The sequence below is a fragment of the Macrotis lagotis genome, chromosome 7, assembly GCF_037893015.1.
Source record: "Macrotis lagotis isolate mMagLag1 chromosome 7, bilby.v1.9.chrom.fasta, whole genome shotgun sequence".
NCBI classification, from domain to species: domain Eukaryota; kingdom Metazoa; phylum Chordata; class Mammalia; order Peramelemorphia; family Peramelidae; genus Macrotis; species Macrotis lagotis.
In genome coordinates, this window is record NC_133664.1 from 156,357,225 (window position 1) to 156,376,769 (window position 19,545).

At 34.7% G+C, this 19,545-nt stretch overlaps 1 protein-coding gene across 1 annotated transcript in view; it reads left to right on the top strand.

Annotated features, from left to right (window-relative positions):
* RELN (reelin) overlaps positions 1-19,545 on the top strand; it is a 548,816-nt gene that overhangs the window by 518,981 nt on the left and 10,290 nt on the right. The window contains exons 56-63 of the mRNA XM_074193988.1: positions 2,653-2,895; positions 5,487-5,662; positions 8,263-8,336; positions 10,292-10,453; positions 11,002-11,159; positions 15,030-15,249; positions 15,836-16,033; positions 16,670-16,768. Of these exons, the coding sequence (XP_074050089.1) occupies positions 2,653-2,895; positions 5,487-5,662; positions 8,263-8,336; positions 10,292-10,453; positions 11,002-11,159; positions 15,030-15,249; positions 15,836-16,033; positions 16,670-16,768 (1,330 nt within the window). The remainder of the gene's footprint in view (positions 1-2,652; positions 2,896-5,486; positions 5,663-8,262; positions 8,337-10,291; positions 10,454-11,001; positions 11,160-15,029; positions 15,250-15,835; positions 16,034-16,669; positions 16,769-19,545) is intronic.

Consider the following 19,545-nt stretch of genomic DNA (forward strand, 5'->3'; position numbering starts at 1 on the left):
CCTTGATCTCTCCTTGACCTTACTTCCTTCTCTCTTCAATATTTAATTTCATAATAATAATAATGGGATTAAGAGCTAAAAGGGGCCTTTGAGATGATCTAGTTTAACCTTCCCAGTATAAAACTATAAAAACCAAAGCCACTCCAGGGCTGGTGCTTTATCCACTGCGCCACCTAGCCGCCCCTAAAGCCAAGAGAAATGAAATAACTCAAAGTCACAAAGGCAGCAAATAGCAGATCTTGGATCTAAACCTCAGGTTTTTAGCTTCAAATGTTTCACTCTTTTCGAGACACATAATCTTCTCAATGTCCCATTCATTTCCACCTCCCAAGATGCCAAGGTCTTTTCTGTGTACAAATAAAATATTATCTCTCAAACCTACTCCCTCCAATGATTGCCTTCCTTTCAACACCAACTTATAAGTATAGACTGCTCTCACTGTTGCCATTTTACTGCCTTGAATTCTTGAAATTTGGTTTCTCCTTCAATTTCTATGTTGAAAATGCTCTCCAAAAGGTAAACTGCTCACCAAATCCAACTGATTTTTTTTCAGCCTTCCAATCCTTGTCCTTTGATGCTTTGAATTGAAACAGACTCTTCCCTTGACTTATCTAACAATGAGCTACCCTCACAACCCCATCTTATCTTTCTTTAGATTCCTTTCTTCCTTTCACTTCTAAATATCTTCTGATTCTGATCATGCCCTTCTCTTACCCCTCTATACTTTTCTTTGATGATCTCATCAGCAGTACTTCCACTGTTTCAACTGTCTTTTCTGTGATAATGATTTCTAAATCTTTACTTAGGGACCCAACTTCTCTCCCAAATGCACAGTTGTCCTACTACCATTCAAATCTTCTCTTCCTCCTGAACTGTTCCTTCATCTGTTAATATGCCATCATACTGTCTGCCACAAGCTAAGTTTTCTTGATTTTTTTTTCCATCAAAACCTTCCTCACATCCATTGCCTTCTTTTCACTGCCATTGTCATATTACTACCAATAACTCATGTGCAGGTCCTCTTGTATAGACTGTGGTAAAAGTCTCCTGGCTCTAAATCTTTATACCTCTAATTTTACAGACAATTGTCAGATTAATTTCACTACCTAGCTCATGTCATGTCAAAAATTTTCAATGACTTCTTATTCCCCACAGAGCCCAATCTCCTTACCCTATGATTATTAATTTTTTTTCACAATTTAGACCCAATGTACTTTTCAGCCTTATCTCTCATTGTTTTACTTTGTGTGTACTGTGCTATTTGCAGAGGATAGGACACAAAATGTTGTTTCTCAACTCTGTGCCTTGGTTCACATTATTCTATTTATCTGAAATTCCCATCCCTAAATACCCATTTTTCAAATCCAACCTTATAAGCCAGAGTTTTTTATTTATCATAGGTATAAATAGCATACACCTTATTTGACTTGTTTAGAACCTCTTTCACCACTTTCACATTCTTCCTTCTTATATTCTTCCAAAATACAAGTATGTTTTCTCTTTCTTCACTTTTACATCACCAGTAACAAAGAGTTTTACACATAAATAACAACCCAAAAAAGTATTCACTTAATGATTGAATATTTAAGTGCTTGTAAAATACTTCAAGACACTTTAAAAAGGTTTTCTTTTATTAAGAGGTTCCCTGAACTTATCTTTTTTGAGTTGCTGTATTTTCCAGAAACACTGGGTCCAAAGTATACAGGAGGATCTGAGCAAGGACAACCTCCCCCAGCCCAAAGCTGACATAATTTGTTGTTTGTACCCCAACATGGACTTCCTGTGTGGAGACCAGATAGGTGCCAGTCAGTCTGTACTAGACTGGAAAACTGCTTGTGCAGCTGGGACCCTTGTAAGATAAACAGACCATCCAATCTTCATAGTCTAGCAGTTTCCAAGGAAAAAGAATCCTGCTTTTGTTAATTTAATTATTCATGATTTCTCCTTCTCTCTTTGTCACAGTTTCATAAATATGCAGGCTTCAATTTGGATTGTGAATAATTTGTCCAGGTTTAGGATTCCCTTTATTAATAAATCTAGTTGTAATATCTCATAGACTTGTGATATTGTTTTTGGTAAACACTTTACAGTGGCTTAAAAATTCCTTCTCCACACTGTACCATTCATCTCTTCAGTAAATGATCACTTAATTGATTATGCAGTGATAAATTTTAGCTTGGTCTGTAGTTTGAATAATCACAAATCCCATTAAGACTGTGTATGTTAATGAAATATTTAATTTTCAAAAGAATCTAGAAGTTATATTTGCATAATATCTTATAAATTACTAATACAATCTTATTTCTGATTAAAATAGCTCTCTAAGTAACTATAAAAATGAAATATATAATAATCTTTAGGACATTTTTCTTCTCTTGAGTTGTATTTGAAAAAAAAGAACAATTTTCCTTTAATTCCTCTTACAGTTCCATGACTTTGGTGTTTCAAAACAATCCAAATAAATATCTGAGTTGCCCTTCTTTAAAACACTAAGTTAGAATACATTGAGTTAATGTAAACATAAAGTACTACTACTTTTGGATTCTGGTTAAGACCTCTTATCAGAGGTTTAGAGAATATTTACACAATAAGATATGTGCTTTTGCAAGTGTAAAAATAAATACTTCATTTATTTGTTTGTTCTTGTTGCAGGAATTACCTGGACCTTGCTCCATGAGATGGATTACCAGAAGTACATTTCTGTTAGACATGACTACATACTTCTTCCAGAACATGCTCTAACCAACACAACACGTCTGCGATGGTGGCAGCCTTTTGTAATCAGCAATGGGATAGTAGTTTCAGGTGTTGAACGGGCTCAGTGGGCATTAGACAACATATTAATTGGAGGAGCAGAAATCAATCCCAGTCAATTGGTAGATACATTTGATGATGGTAAGAAAACAAACACCAAGTTTTTTTCTGTACTGTGAACCTTATGCCCTGTGATTTATCAGACTTTAATTGTTGAAGGATGATATCCTTCTCAACATATTCTATAACTTTAAATATGCTTTAATATAGTAACACTTCCTAGGTTCTAAAAACTAATTTCAGAATTTAGAAAAATTATCAGTTTTTGGGTGGCTAGGTGGCATAGTGGATAAAGCACTGGCCTTGGAGTCAGGAGTACCTGGGTTCAAATCTGACCTCAGACACTTAATAATTACCTAGCTGTGTGGCCTTGGGCAAGCCACTTAATCCCATTTGCCTTGCAAAAACCTAAAAAAAATTATCAGTTTCCCTTTATTACCTATATTTAGCAAAAAAATACCTAAATGGGGTTTACTGATACCAGTTAAGTGAGTTTGAGTATGAAGAAAGATGTAACATGACTACCTCTGAAGTCCTATCAGGCCTGTGCTGAGTCATATGTCCACACTCAAATCTGTTAAGTGTTAGAAATAATAAAACATTGAGGAAATTGTAGCAGTGCAATTCAAGAAAAAAAGACTTTTTTTCCCTACAGTTATCAGCAAAATGTTTGCGTTTGATGTGACTTTGAAGCAGGTTTGGGAAGCACTGAATGACCATGGGATAGGAAATGAGATTGTGAATATTCTTTCTGATTTACAATTGGTCTTTTGAACATCTTGGTCATAGCACATATTAATATCTTCAGCCGCCTTAGAAGGACCTGTTGTTTGGATGAGAAGTCCATACTATGCAATTTCTCATAATTATTTATAATGACACACATCCAATAAACTTAGGAAACAATTGTTATCTAAAGTTAGGCAGCTTGCACAGTGCAAATTTCAGTCGTTATCTTGAAAATTCCCTTAAATAAAGCTTCTAATAAAAGTTACAAAGGAAGAAAAAAATTAAACTTTTAATAGGCAAGGTAAGAAAGTAAAAGTGGTTACAATATATTGCAAAAGTAACTACTAACGCAACAAACAACAAAAAAGGATTACATTGCATTCTATTTAATAAGTGTTTCATGAACTGAGGAAAGTAATTGAACAAAACGGGGTTTGCCCCAGAAATTTCAGCAAATTATAAGAAATGAATGAATGGATCTCACCCCACACAGGGGCTTAGTTCACCATTTAATCATCTTTCTACAGGCAGGAATTCATATATTTAAGGCATTTGGAATTGTGAAGTATGCTATAATAATCCCGAGATGCATTCACTAAGGAAAAGGCTAACTGTAATAAATACACCAAATCATTTTAGTTTGGTTATTTTTGCATTGCCATGACATGTTTAGTTCACTAATCACATAGTTATAGCTTTATTACTTTATAAAAGATTATCAAGCATAATTCTCTAATGATTGCACTAACACTAATTTTTTTCTTTGATCTAATTCCTTGCCATGGTCCTATACATTGTATAAATTAAATTAAATATAGATAAATTTGCTAGAGTATAAAAAGACTATTCAACAATTAAATGAATGTTTCTTAAACTAAATACTATGGCTATCAAGACAAAAACCCATCAACCCCTTCCCTTTAAGAGTTTATATTATACTAAAAGGGAAAATATATATATATATATAAAGAGCTATGATACAATGAATTTTAAGAAAAAAGAGAACACTCAGAACTAGGGGGGATCAGAGAAGTCTTCATGGAGGAATGGAGGAAATGATTCTTTTGCCAATAAGAAGAGAGAGTGCAATCCACACAACAGATTTGGCCTGCTTGTATGCACAGAGATAGATAGAATGAAATGTATGTATAGTTTGGGAAACTGGGTATAGAATTCATGAAGGAGGGAAATGTAAAATAAATGTAGAAAAACAGGCAAACTATGGAGTTTGTATTTTATTCCAAAACTATTGGCAGAGTGGGATTACTTTGGCAGCTATGTGAAGGATGGATTGAAGAGAAAAGCGTAGAATTGGGGGAAAAAACCTATTGGAAGGCTTTAACAAAATTCTAGGATAGAGGTAATAGGGTGGGGGACAGGGGAAGCAGCTAAGTGGCACCATGGAAAGAGCACCTCAGGAGCAGCTAGGTGGTGCAATGGATAGAACACTGGCGCTGGAGTCAGGAGTACCTGAGTTCAAATCTGACCTCAGACACTTAATAATCACCTAGCTGTGTGGCCTTGGATAAGCCACTTAACCCCATTGCCTTGCAAAAACCTAAAAAAAAAAAAAGCACCTCAGAAGGACCTGAGTTCAGCTGAGTTCAGACAGTTGATACTCACTAGCTGTGTGACCTTGGGCAAGTCATTTAACCCCATTGCCCCACCCACCCACCCCAAAAAAGGACTAGGATGGAGGTAATGAAGTCCTGACTTTGGCTACTGGTCAGGTAAGTGGCGAGAAGGGAATAGATGCAAGTGCTGTGGTAAAATCAGTGAGACACGGCAATTGATTGTATATGAGGGTGAAGGAGAGTCAAGGATAACATCAGTTACTAATCTTGATAGCTGGGAAACTTGGAGGAGGAATGGATGAATAGAAGAGACAACAATCAGTTCCCTTTTCAGCTTTAAGGTAATTTATCTCCAATTTTCTATAACAGAAGGCATTTCCCATGAAGAAAATTGGAGTTTTTACCCTAATGCAGTCAGGACTGCAGGTTTCTGCGGAAATCCATCATTCCACCTTTACTGGCCAAATAAGAAAAAGGACAAGACTCACAACATCCTCTCCTCCCGAGAGCTCATTATACAGCCAGGCTACATGATACAGTTTAAGGTAAGAAAATGTTGCTCCTCAAAATGGTTTATGTCATTACATTATAAGGTCCAAATGTAGTTCAAAACAGAGAAGTAAATTCATCCACTTATTCACTGATTATTTAATCAAAGAGGTGTGTTCTCAAGGACATAAGTACCATATTTCAAAGAAACTGTCATTAAATAACTGTCATTAAATAAGCACAAATATTTCTACAAAGAAACAACATGGCCAAATAAATAAAGAGAGCCAGCCTTAGAGTCAGGAATACCTGGATTCAGGTACTGCATCTGACTCTGCTTGATCCTGGTTAAGTCTCTTAATCTGCCAGTGCACTGCCACTTCCATCCCTGCCCTCTATCATGCTCCTCACCATAGCTAATTAAGATAATAAATTGCAAAGCAGTTTAGAATATGTATTGATAGAGGGAATTTCCTGATCAGGCATTGCCTATATCAGGAAAAAAAAAACAGGTCCAGCTCCTTCCCCCCAGAAATAGTATAGTGAAATATAATCTCTGAGATCAGTGTGAAAGTGTCAAGAAATATGATCTGTTTTTTACCCATTAAGAAATGTACACTGTACCTATTTAGTAAATTTTACATTTTAAACCAGAATCCTGTTTTATTTACTAATATATGAAAAATCTTAATAGGAACTTTTGTTTCCTTCCATAAATTTTTTCTTCCTTTATTTCTTTCTCTTTCCTCTTTCTTGGTCTTTATTTTTCTCTGTTTTAATCTCTACTTTTTTTCTCTTTATTTCATTTCCTATGTCTTGTTCTCTTATAAGATCATATTTTTTTCCCCATCAGAAAGATCTGAGTTCAAATATGACCTTAGAGATTTACTAGCTGTAAGACACTGGCCAGTCATTTAGCCTACCTCAGTTTCTTCATTCATAACATAATAGTACCTTTCTTCCAGAGCTATTGTGAGAATCGTATGACATAATATCTGTAATGTGCTTTCCAAACATTAAAGCAATTGTTTTTGGTATTATTATTATTTTCTACATCTCTAGCTTTCAAATATGCTTGTGTCCAAAAGTCTTATTAGGGGCTCACAACATAAAAGTATGTTTTTAAAAAAAAATCCACTTAAGTCTGCATGTACATGTTTAAATAAGATGGAATGAATAAATGGACACATGGTTGGGATCAAAAGAAGGTAGTATTCCCTTCCAAGCCAAACCACTCAATCTGTACTTGGATTTTATTACTTGTTTCCCCTTTGCTTCATCAATCCTCTGTAATCTTCCCCCTCCATCTAGGAAAAAACACTCAATTCCCCCATTCTTAAGGGGGGGAACCCTTTCTTCCAGCTCTGTTACTACTTCAAGCTATCATTTTATCCTTCCTCCCATTACTACCAAACTTTGAGAAAGAGTAGTTCATACCCTCCATTTTTTTTCATGTCTCACTCAGTCCTCACCACCTTAACATCTGACTTCTATAGCTCCTTCCTTTATCAGTAAATCCAATAAAGTCTTTTTTCATTCTCATGTTTGTTGATTTTCCCTGTGGTACAGACCACCAGTGTTTAATATCCTCTCTTCTCTTAACAGCAATGACATTGCATTTTCATAATCCTCCTTGTATCTTTTTAATCATTTTAATAACATTTATTTTAGTCTACTTTATCCCCTTTCTTCCCAAATTTCTTTTTTTAAGTGTTATATTAATTTAAAACAGGAACTAGCAATTTTTTGAATTTTTTTATTATAAAGATTTTATTTATTTTGAGTTTTACAACTTTTCCCCTAATCTTACTTCCCTCCCCCCACCCCCCACAGAAGGCAATTTGCCAGTCTTTACATTGTTTCCATGGTATACATTGATCCAAATTGAATGTGACGAGAGAGGAAATCATATCCTTAAGGAAGAAACAAAGTATTAGAGATAGCAAGATCAGACAATAAGTTATCAGTTTTTTTTTCTAAATTAAAGGTAATAGTCCTTGGTCTTTGTTCAAACTTTACAATTCTTTCTTCTGGATACAGATGATATTCTCCATTGCAGACAGCCCCAAATTGTCCCTGATTGTTGTACTGATGGAACGAGCAAGTCCATCGAGGTTGATCATCACCCCCATGTTGCTGTTAGGGTGTACAGTGTTTTTCTGGTTCTGATCATCTCACTCAGCATCAGTTCATGCAAATCCCTCCAAGCTTCCCTGAATTCCCATCCCTCCTGGTTTCTAATAGAACAATAGTGTTCCATGACATACATATACCACAGTTTGCTAAGCCATTCCCCAAATGAAGGACATTAACTTGATTTCCAATTCTTTGCCACCACAAACAGGGCTGCTATGAATATTTTTGTACAAGTGATGTTTTTACCCTTTTTCATCATCTCTTCAGGATGTAGACCCAGTAGTGGTATTTCTGGATCAAAGGATATGCACATTTTTGTTGCCCTTTGGACATAGAGGAACTAGTAATTTTTGAAAAACTTACCTTTTCATCTTTCTATTCCAAAGTTTCATTTATTTAATAAGATTGATCGTTATGAATTTTTTTATTTCTTAAATCTTGATGTTTTCTAAATAGTTATGTTTGGGGCATATTATGGTATATAATTCATGATATTAATGTCCATTCACATTTGTTTCAGATTGTAGTGGGATGTGAAGCCAGTTCTTGTGGTGACCTCCACTCTGTTATGTTAGAATATACTAAGGATACAAGGTTAGTGAAATATTTCATTATTCAACTTAAAATTAGCATCTAAATTTAATAGAATTTCTTACAAGCTTTATTAATTTATTTAATAGATGTTTATTATATATACAGTATATTTATAATATACACCATATATATATATATATATATATATATATATATATATATATAATATAGTACACAGTGTGCCAGACAAATACAATAAAAAAAACAATTCCTACTTTTAAGGAGTTTACATTCTATTGAAAGGAAATAATATAGAGTAAATGCAAATAATTTCCAAGATGGGGAACCATCGGTAACTGAAGGAATTAGAATAGCACTTGATATTATCTTTGAATGAAACTGAAGATTCTGTAAGGTAGAAAGGTAAGGAAGAAGAGTATTCTCAATATGAAACTTGAGAAAGTCTAGACAAAGGCACAGAGCTAGGAGATGTATTTATGAGAGATAGCAGGTAGAACAGTTTGGCTGGCATGTAAAATGCATGAAGAAGAGTAAAGGGAAAGGAAGGTTGGAGCTTTAAATTAAGAGAGGAGTCTATAACTCCTAGAGTGATTTAGAAAGCATTGGAGCATCTTGTGCTGGAAAGTGACATGGTGAATTTGGCAGCTCTATAGAGAATGATTGGGACAGAGAAGAGAGACAGAGAAATCTATTGGATCTATTAGAAAGCTATTCCAATCATCAAGGAGAAATATGGTGACCAACGGAAGAACAAAGAATGAAAATGATTCCAAGTTTGTAATCTGATTGATTGCAAGGGTAGTGATGCCCACTAAAAGAAGGGAATTAAGAACAAAGGTAGGGGTCTAGAGAATGAGTTCTGTTTTAGACACATTAAGTTTATGATACCTATAGGACATAAAGTTAGAAATCTTTTTTGGCAATAGGTGATGTAAAACAATACCTCAGGAAAAAGATGTTGGCTTGATATGGAGTTATGGGAGTCATTTTGATAGATACTTGGTCAAATCCAAAGAGAACACCAAAGGGAGAAATGATAGAGAGAAAAGAGGCAAGGATAGTGTGATAAGCCATTTCCACCTTTATGCACTGAAACATAATCAAGGAGAGTAAAAAGAAATGGAAAGATCCATGCAGGAAGAAATAGAGGAGAATCATGACTTGAAAGCCTGTAGAAGAGAGGCTATCACAGAGGAGGGTGTGGTCAACAATATCACATATTGCAAGGTGGTCTAAAATGATGAGAACTGTAGTAACAAATTTGGCACCTAAGAGATCATTGGTAACTTTTAAGTCAGAAGTCGGATTTCAAAGGAGTTGAAAGGTTAGTGGAGAGTAGAGAAGTTTGTGTATTTTTCCCCAAGTATCTTATCCTTATAATTTCCCTTTAGAGATAAAATTATTTGAAATTTGAGGCTATGATATATAGTCTCAAAAAATAAAATTTTACTGTAAAAATAAGACAATTTCCAATGATTACTGTAAAACCCTGTGTTAACATAGCTTCTCATTATATAGATTTGAATAGTCCTAAGGTTAAAAAAAACCCACAACTATGTTAATGTCTAACAAAAAATCTGTTGTCACTTTGTGAATCTGCAATGTAGCCCTATATCCAAACACAGCATTAGAAGAGGGTTCTACTATATGAAACATTTTTGAAAGATAATTTTGGTTAGAGTAAAGTATATTTAAAATGGAAAGATCAAGTGAAATCTATCATGAATGATGTCATAACAATCTAAATAAGTTGTAATCTCTTCTACAGCTTAATACAGATCTTAAAATTTTAACTTATTTTGCATTAAAATAAATATAATTTGCTCATTCATCATTTGTAACAAAGTTGTCAAGAATTTTAAATCATCTTGTGTCAAGAATTTTAAATCATCTTAATTTAATCCCAAACTCATCAGTGTCAAATTGTTCAAATTTGTTGCCTTTCTCCTTTTTAAGATTATTGTAATGAACTTTCTTTTGAATTTTTTTGATAGATCTGATTCCTGGCAGCTTGTCCAGACACAATGCCTTCCTTCTTCTTCAAACAGCATTGGCTGTTCTCCCTTCCAATTCCATGAAGCCACTATCTATAATTCTGTCAATAGTTCTAGTTGGAAGAGGGTAACCATCCAGCTGCCAGATCATGTGTCTTCCAGGTGGGTTTCATAATTCAGCTTCTTATGAAACTGTGAAAGCATCTCTGAAAAAGTCCATCTAAAGCTTTAAGGAATCTGAAAAAACAAAAACAGCAGCATGAAGTTGTGTTTAGGTAGCCTAGGAGCTAAAAAGATCTGATACCTACTAACAGACTTTCAGGGAACAAGACAGCTCTCTGAGACTATACCTCATATAGCCCAGATAACAGCTTACAGCATAAGAGGAAATTTCTTCACCCAGAAGTCCCCTAGACTAAATCACAAGTCCAGTCCTTCTCCTACTAAGACAAAGCAATTATATTTTCCAGAAATCAATATTTAAGCAATTAATAGGTATAGAGAAAGCAAGAACTTGGATGAAAAAATACTTACTGGACCGGAAACTTAGATCACAAATTTTATTTTATGCAAATGACACAGTCCCGGACAATGCCACCTATGGCTTATACCAAAACCCAAATTTGGAATTCATATTAGTGCCACACTAGAGATTTCCTCTGGGAAAACTGACTTTGTTATTACATTATAATTCTATTTTTCCCTTACAGTGCAACACAGTTTCGCTGGATCCAGAAAGGAGAAGAGGCTGAAAAGCAAAGCTGGGGAATTGACCATGTCTACATAGGAGAAGCCTGCCCTAAACTCTGCAGTGGTCATGGATACTGCACAACTGGAGCTGTTTGTATCTGCGATGAAAGTTTCCAAGGTTAGAACAGTGACCTAAATTCATGCCTTTTAACATCTGTGAAAGTTTTAAGTCCTCTAGGGAAGAGGTATCAAATTCAAGACCAGTGGTCCCAGAGCTAGCAAAATTCCTTTGGGAACCAGACTAAAATGTTACTATACACTTACAATATCATAGACTTTCTACAAAGGGCTCCAAGAATACAAACACAAAACCATAGATAGTGCCTGCCTTCAGGAGGCATATATTCGGGGTGGGGGGGATATGCATAAAGGAGTAGCTATCAGAGAGTGAGTACTTAGTTAGAAAATTACAAAGATGGGGTATATGTAGGGAGCAAGGGGCAGATGGTGGTCCACCAAGGAGCCCATGGTGGCAAGAAAATGGCTATTGAATGAAATTAAGTCTGGTTGGAACTAAGCCTTGATGAAGTGAGAGATTTGATGCCACCTCCAGTCAAAATAGCAAGACCTCAGGGAAGGAATTTTGGAGGGGTGAAAGGCTCAAATCCTCTAGGGAAAAGGTATCAAAGACAAGACCAGTTGTCTAAGAGTTAGCAAAATTCCTCTGGGACCCAGATTAATACATAATTTGGAAATGTTTAACAAAATAAATAGAAAATACCATATGATGTAGATAACATTAAAAGTAGATGCTACCAGGGATCCAGTTCTGAGTACCTAATTTGTATCCTGGTTAATCATTTTCTTTTAATTAATTGTTATTATTTGATTAATTACTTTTAATGCATAAAAGTCTATCTCCCTCTTTCTTCAGGGTCCAGCCCAAAGGTGAAAAGGTTTGATCCTATTTGTTAGGCAATTGGCATGAATTGCTTCATAATCAATATGCTTGAAAGCTCAACCTTTGTTTCTTCAATCATTTCATCTTTTACCTGGGTATCAAACATGTGGCCCATAACACTTCCAAGTATAGCTGAACCAGATTACAACGTAATTAAAAAATAACAAAATAAATAAAAATCCAAGAAAACATAGATGATATTTCATTTTAAAACTAAAATCAATATACATCCCTCACATACAGAATAGTAGATCAGGATACAAATTAGGTCATTTAATTTTGGAGGAAAAAAATAGGACTTTCCAAATTGGGAGAAGAATAAACAGGCACAATTCCCTAAAATCAGAAGTGTTACACTCCCCTCAAGTGTCTGAATTCAATAAAAGCAACATAGAAATAATAACTTATTAAACAGTATGAACTAGTTTTCAGATAAGGCAAATGAGTTGTCTGAGATGTGTAATTGTGAGAAAAATTCCTTGAATCAATTTTTAGATCTCTTTGGGTTTCTGGTCAGTATAACCTCCATCCTTAGTTAAGAGTCTCTAAGCAGTAGATACAGGTGATTCAGCTTCCTAGGCATGCAGAGGGCTAGGTTCAAACAATGCAACAAAATCTCACAATTGAGCAAAGTTTTCTCACAAATCAGAAATTGGACTAAACTCATAAATAAATAGAAAGAAAAAAAGAGCTAGCTCCAGAATTGAGTCACAAGGTGAAGTCAATTAGGATCATACCATTCCTACAACCACTTGCTATTTTAACACCCTCACACCTCTGTTCTATGGCATTATAAAAATTGACATTTAGGCAGTACATTAAGATTTGCAAAGTACTATACAAACATCTAATGCATTTTGGGATCAGTGATTACTTGAGGAAATTGGCACATTTGATTCAGTTTTTTAAAAAGTAAGAAAAGGGGGCAGCTAGGTGGCACAGTGGACAGAGTACCAGCCCTGGAGTCAGGAGGACCTGAGTTCAAATCCTATCTCAGACACTTAATAATTGCCCAGCTGTGCAACCTTGGCCAAGTCCCTTAAGTCATTGCCTTAAATAAAAGAAAAAAAAGAAAAGAAAAAAATCTCAAAAAATAAGAGAAAGGAACACCAAGAGTAAAGGATGGGAAGAAAAAAAGGATCCTAGAACAGAGGTACAAGAGTATCCAACCATGTTTAGGGGCAAGACATAGATGATGATGCAGATGAGAAGATGAGAAAACTTTTCAAAGACCACTCAAAAATTTGGAAAAAGCTGAAGAAGGCAACTTCATGAAAACTCAGAGGAGGTGGTATCTAGCAATGGGACAAGGAAAAATTGCCCCAAATCAAAGAGTAGGATGTAATTATGCTGAAAAGTTGTACTGACTTTTCCTAGCTTCACTAGGTAATTTGCAAGATTCATTTTAGTAGATGTTTCTCCCTGATGACTGTGGTATTTTATCAGTTTTCAATCTACATCCTTTCTGCCCTTTGCATTAAAATTTTTGATGAGTCATTTTTCAGTCATGTCTGACTCATTGAGATCCCTTTTGCAGTCTTCTGTGCACAAATACTGACAGTGGTTTGACATTTCCTTCTCCAACTCATTTTACAAATGAGGAAACTGAGGCAAACAGGATTAAGGGATTTATCCAGGCTAACACATCCAGTAAGTGCCTGAAGCCAAATTTTAACTCAGAAAGATGAGTCTTCCTTACTTCTGTCCAGCCCTCTATTCACTGCACCACCTAGCTTCTTGGCATTAGATTAGTTTAGGGCTCTCCTGGAGTGTTAGCCAAAGTTTAATTTCAGACAAATCAGGCACAGTCCTGGAGTTCACTTTCAAAACCCCACTATCATTTTGAACCTTCAAAATATCTTTCTCATTTTATTTGTAGTTGGGTCTGCCCTGTCTATGGGTCTATTCTACATGATGAGTAATTAGACATAAATGTCACACACTCTTAGAAGAGTCATTTTTGTGCCAGTTTTTCAGACCCCAAATAGGAACTCACGCTTTTGTGTAAAAAATAGAAAAATAAAGGTTAAAGGAAGGATAATTCCTATGCTATCCTTAAAGCAGCCTTACTCTTGAAAGAAGAACAATAATGGATGTTTTGAGGAGATAAGGGGATGCTCCCTTGATTTGGGAGTTAGAAAATCTGACTATCAGAATTTATGATACTGATTTGCTGCAAGAATTTTGGCAAACTCTTTAACTTCTCTGGATTTCAATTTCTTATTTGTAAAATGATGGATTGGGAGATTGAGAAGCAGGGGTTTGGGTTCCCATCTCTAAGGTTCCTTTCATATCATCATCATCATCACCATCATCTTCATCTTTATCATCATCATCAATTATTGCCTCTGTGATCAAAAGGGAAGTGAGAACTGGCTGGGAACAATAGAGAAAGATAGCCTGTTAGGGACAATTGCTTTCAAGATTGGCTGTGAATTGGTGAAGAAATCCTTCAAGTACCAAATAAATGAGCAGTTAAAAAAGGAAATGTGGTTGATAAGGGCTGATTAACTCTAAGATTTTCTTCTGGCTACTTGCTATGTATGCCTTGAATGTCCCTATTTATTTCCCTGTTATATACCAACCATTAGAGTATATGTTCTTTGTGGAGTCTATTTTCATCTTTCTTCTTATTTCCTGAGTTTAACATACCAAGCAATTAAATAAAAAGTCTTGAGGACCCTTTGCAAGTCACCATGATGGTGAAAAGTAAATTAATCTAAAAAACCTTTATTTTCTACTATTTAAATCAAGGTAGAACTCTTATGCAGAGTTAACTGTTATCCAAACAGATATACCCCAGTTCTGAAACATCCATCACCAACATGACAGTAAAAATTTCAAGATATAATATTTTAAATGCACTTACCTGAGCAACAGGTGCATTTTAAACTGCATAGTTTAAAAATTGTTGACTAAGAGATTAAAAACTGTCACTAGCCAAAAGAATATCCTAAATAAAGAACCTAAGTTTCATATTTTGTCATTCTAGTCATAATCATAATGTGCTAAATCATAAATTTGTTCATTCCTGCTCTCTGGTGATTCTCCCAGCTTGCTCTTACAATGATAATTTTTCCCTTTCAGGAGATGACTGTTCTGTTTTTAGTCATGACCTTCCCAGTTATATTAAGGACAATTTTGAGTCAGAAAGAGTCACTGAAGTAAACTGGGAAACCATACAAGGTGGTGTAATTGGAAATGGATGTGGACAGCTGTCACCCTATGCCCATGGAGACTCACTGTACTTTAATGGATGTCAGATAAGGCAAGCTGTTACAAAACCGCTGGACCTCACCCGAGCAAGGTAATAAATGACTCTACATTCAATTCTAGAAATAGTGTGCTGAGTGTATAGAGAGACAGTTCTCCACTAATCACAGTAATGGGATGGATTACTAATACACATTATCAAAAAGTAGCTAATCCAAATATAGCTGGACTTTAGGATATTATCATAGCTTATCTGGTTTCCCAAATTATATTTTACTTAAATTGCTATTGGAATCTGTTTACAATTCAATTTTCAATATATATATATATATATATATATATATATATATATATATATATATATACATTATATATTAGCAAGGGTAGAGATTTAAGAATAAAGATATTTTTATTGTGATAGCTTGTTTGAATTATATTACCTTGCAGTAAATATAAAACATTGAGGATTGGAACATTTTGGTAAAGTTTTTAAAGCATTATGTGTAACAAGCACATAGATTTAACAATCAAAACTTTTTCTTAAAATGTGAAATTAACAAAATATTATTAAATAGAGATTTAACTAATTACAGCATTGAATATTTCTCTTATGCAAATTGTGAAATGGGAAATATATATTTGCTGTCATTTTCTTAAAAATTAATTCCCTTTTTTTACAGCAAAATAATGTTTGTTTTACAAATTGGGAGCACTTCACAGACAGACAGCTGCAATACCAATCTGAGTGACCCCAACACCGTGGACAAGGCAGTTCTACTCCAGTATAGTGTAAATAATGGCATCACTTGGCAAGTCATTGCACAGCATCAGCCAAAGGACTTTATACAAGCCCAAAGAGTGTCCTATAATGTTCCACTGTAAGTACTGAATTTCTAAAGACATTATCACAAATACCTATTGTAATCATCTGTTTGGGGGAGAGACCATGGAAATGAATAAATGAAAAATAAAACTTATAATAAAACTTATCATTGAATAAAGAATAATAGTAATTAAGAGGAAAATAATTGCTGTTTGGTTGTTTATGATTACAATTTGCATATTGACCTTTGTCTACCATTTCTAAACTTTTAGACAATATTAGTAAGCATTTCATATGAATTGAACAATATTGCATTGGTGCTTAGGGAAATGTAAAGATTTTGGGCTAGAAGGGACCTTAAGATATTAAGACTAAATATATCATTTTATAGATGAGAAAAATCTAAGGTCCTTAGAAATGAAATGATGTAGCGAAGTATACAATCAAATAAAGGAATCAGAATATGAAACCAAGTCCTCTGATATCATACCCAGTAGTATTCTTTTCACAGCATCTATTTGTATGATCCCTCATGTAGATTCTAAACCTTTTGGAGTATTTATAATAGTACCTATTACTCCAGCTATTTCAAATCCTATATTTTTGAGATTGTATTTCCATTTCAGAAATTAAGTCCCATAAAGTTCTTTTCCATGTTTAGCTTGCCTTATTCTTCTATTTATAACCCTAGGGAGGCACGAATGAAAGGAGTTTTGCTTCGTTGGTGGCAGCCACGCCACAATGGAACAGGTCATGATCAGTGGGCTTTGGACCATGTTGAAGTCGTCCTGTGAGTATCTGAATCATATCACACCATGTCCATTTCAGAGGGTTTTTGAAATTCCTTCAGTGTGGCAGTATCCTTAGCTCAATTAAAACTGTTCCTAAATGATACTCTGCCAAATCACTTTTCCTTCAATAACTGCAAAAAGGCTATTGATCGTGGTCAATTACTGAAGAAGGCGGAAAAAAAACTAAATAGAATAGTAGTCTGTGTGCCTTAGAAATTTCCATAAGGAATATATTCATATTAAAATTTTACAATATTTGTTTAAGTTGATTAGGGCAGGAATCTTTAGAAACAGCAAAACAATGGACCAAAACTGTTGCTTATAAGGTGATTTGGACTTACTATGTTCACTTATGAGTGAATTATTTAACTCTCTATGCAAAGTATCACTGATAGAAATATCCAAAAATATGCATTAGCCACTTATGCCTTAAGCAAATTTTCTCTTTACTGAAAAGAATATAGTTCAGAGAAACTTGCACTTTATCAGATTTTCATTCTCAAGTCTTTTCCACAGCTTTCAAATTGTGTGTCTTCACTTCATCATTTCTCCCATATAATGATGATAGGGGTCTCATCACTCTCAATTAGCCCAATTGACCATGTTCCCTCACCGAGAGATGACTTGCTTTTTCTCTAACAATCTAGTTCCTGTAGAACTGAAATGCTTATGTCTCGACGGGTTCGGACTGATGGCTCCCCCTGGTTGACAAGGAGAGGCGAATCTTCCCGGTAGATAGGTTCAAATGTTCATTCTCTTTAACAAAAAACAAAACCACTGAAATCAGTCTTTTTTGCTGATTTCAGTCATTTTGAAAATGAAATTTAAATGATCAACTGGTAGGAATGCCACCAGATTTATTTTCTTTCCATCATAGCCATGAATCAAATTATTTAATCTTGAGTTAGCTCTTAGTTTTCACTGAGGCACCTGCTTGCATGGCATCCATATCAACCCCCAAACCAAAGAGCAAAACAGTCTCCACACCAGTCCCCACTGTGCGCTCTGCTGCTTCTACACAACTTGCTGGGCTCTGCCTCTACGACATAAAGGTGAAATTTAAAAAAAAAATGGAGGGAGGGTCAATGATTTCCAGACTCACCTTGAAATGAAATAAGAGGCTAATCTACTATTGCTAATACAGTAATTTTACCAAGGCATTCCCTTCTGGGTTCTGAAAGGAATCTTTATAAAATAAGGATTCTAAAGCGACTTTGTTATAATTATTTCTTCCCTAAAGTGATATAACAAAAGTCCCTAAGACATCAGTTGCACTTCTTTACTTTCAAGTCATGTTTTTCTTGCCAAGAAAAACTTGCATCATATTGTTTCTTGTCCCTGGAATACCCGAGCCAGCTCCTTTGGAAGCAATAGTTCTTGACAGCCTCATAAAGGACAAATTTTTTTGGCATTACCCTTGTGGACCCCAACATTAACATAAATAATAATCAACATAGAAAATATTTTATGTGTTTTACTCCCAACCACTCAATGAAATTGCAGTTGCTTTTTTATTTTTATCTAATCATTAAAAACCCCAAATCACTGTTATTCCTATCCCCTTAAAATTAAAAGGTGGGGGAAGGAAATGTACATGTCTGAGTTACAAAGGAATCCAATGACAGGGCTGGAAAGAGAGCCTGATGTTTTTACTCTCCATTCAGACTTTTAAAATTGTCTTCAGGGTATAGAAAGGACACAAACAGCCAGTGTTTGTATCAATTCTTGGGAATTAGGTCATCTAATGGAATGTCATTCATTAATGACCAGTAAAGAGTTGTTGGTGTTGCATTTTAGAAACTATCAACATACATTGGGTTATTATGAGTGACAGTTCAGATAATATAATGCTTATTTATTTCACTGGTGCTGCTGTGATCTGGATTTTCAAGGTAACTGCATTTTTACCCCCAGGTCCAACAATTCTCAAAACTCAAAGCATTGATCATTTGACAACCCTAGAAATTTTCTATAAGTTTCAGGTACACTAAAATGCTCCCCTTACCTCTTTAAAGAAAGTAAAGAGAATTGTGACAAAATACATTGAATGCAGTTTTTTTCTACACACTTAAAAAGAGAGATTTTGAGAGAGAGAGAGAGAGAGAGAGAGAGAGAGAGAGAGAGATTCATCCAATTTCTTTCTTGAATAAATAATTCTAAGTTTGTTACATTTGCTAATTCTTTTACAAGGAAGTTTAATAGCATAACAATCAAATACCACTTTTACCACTTTCCTGAATTACTTGTATTTTTCCCCTTCTTTTATCTCTTTGGAGAAAAATAATATAAAGTTAGATTCAGTAAATTAGTTTTGCTAAGAAACCTTTATATCACAAAAGCATTTCAGTTCAGTCATGCATTCAGCACATCTGGGAATGTATGATTTAAGTTATGAAACTAAGCAGTTTAGTTTGTAAGGTATAATTCACAACAGTTCATCTTAACCATTCCCCAATAAACACATTTCCCTAGTAGATTTCCAAATGAATTGTGAAGGCAAAAGCTTCAATATGAATAAGGAGAGGTATTTATTTTCACCTTCAAAATAAATTTTTCTCTATCTAAAACATTTTTAACTATCTTTCCCATCAAAGGTTTAACTTTTAATGAAATTACATTTTTCAGAACCATATTTTTGATGTTTTCCATTTGTCTTATTATTTAACATTTCTATGCCACTATATATTTTCCAAGTATATTTTTAGCATTTGTCTGCTAATTTGTACTTACTTTGATAGTTTAGTAAGCTAACTTCATTCATTCATTCATTCTGTGT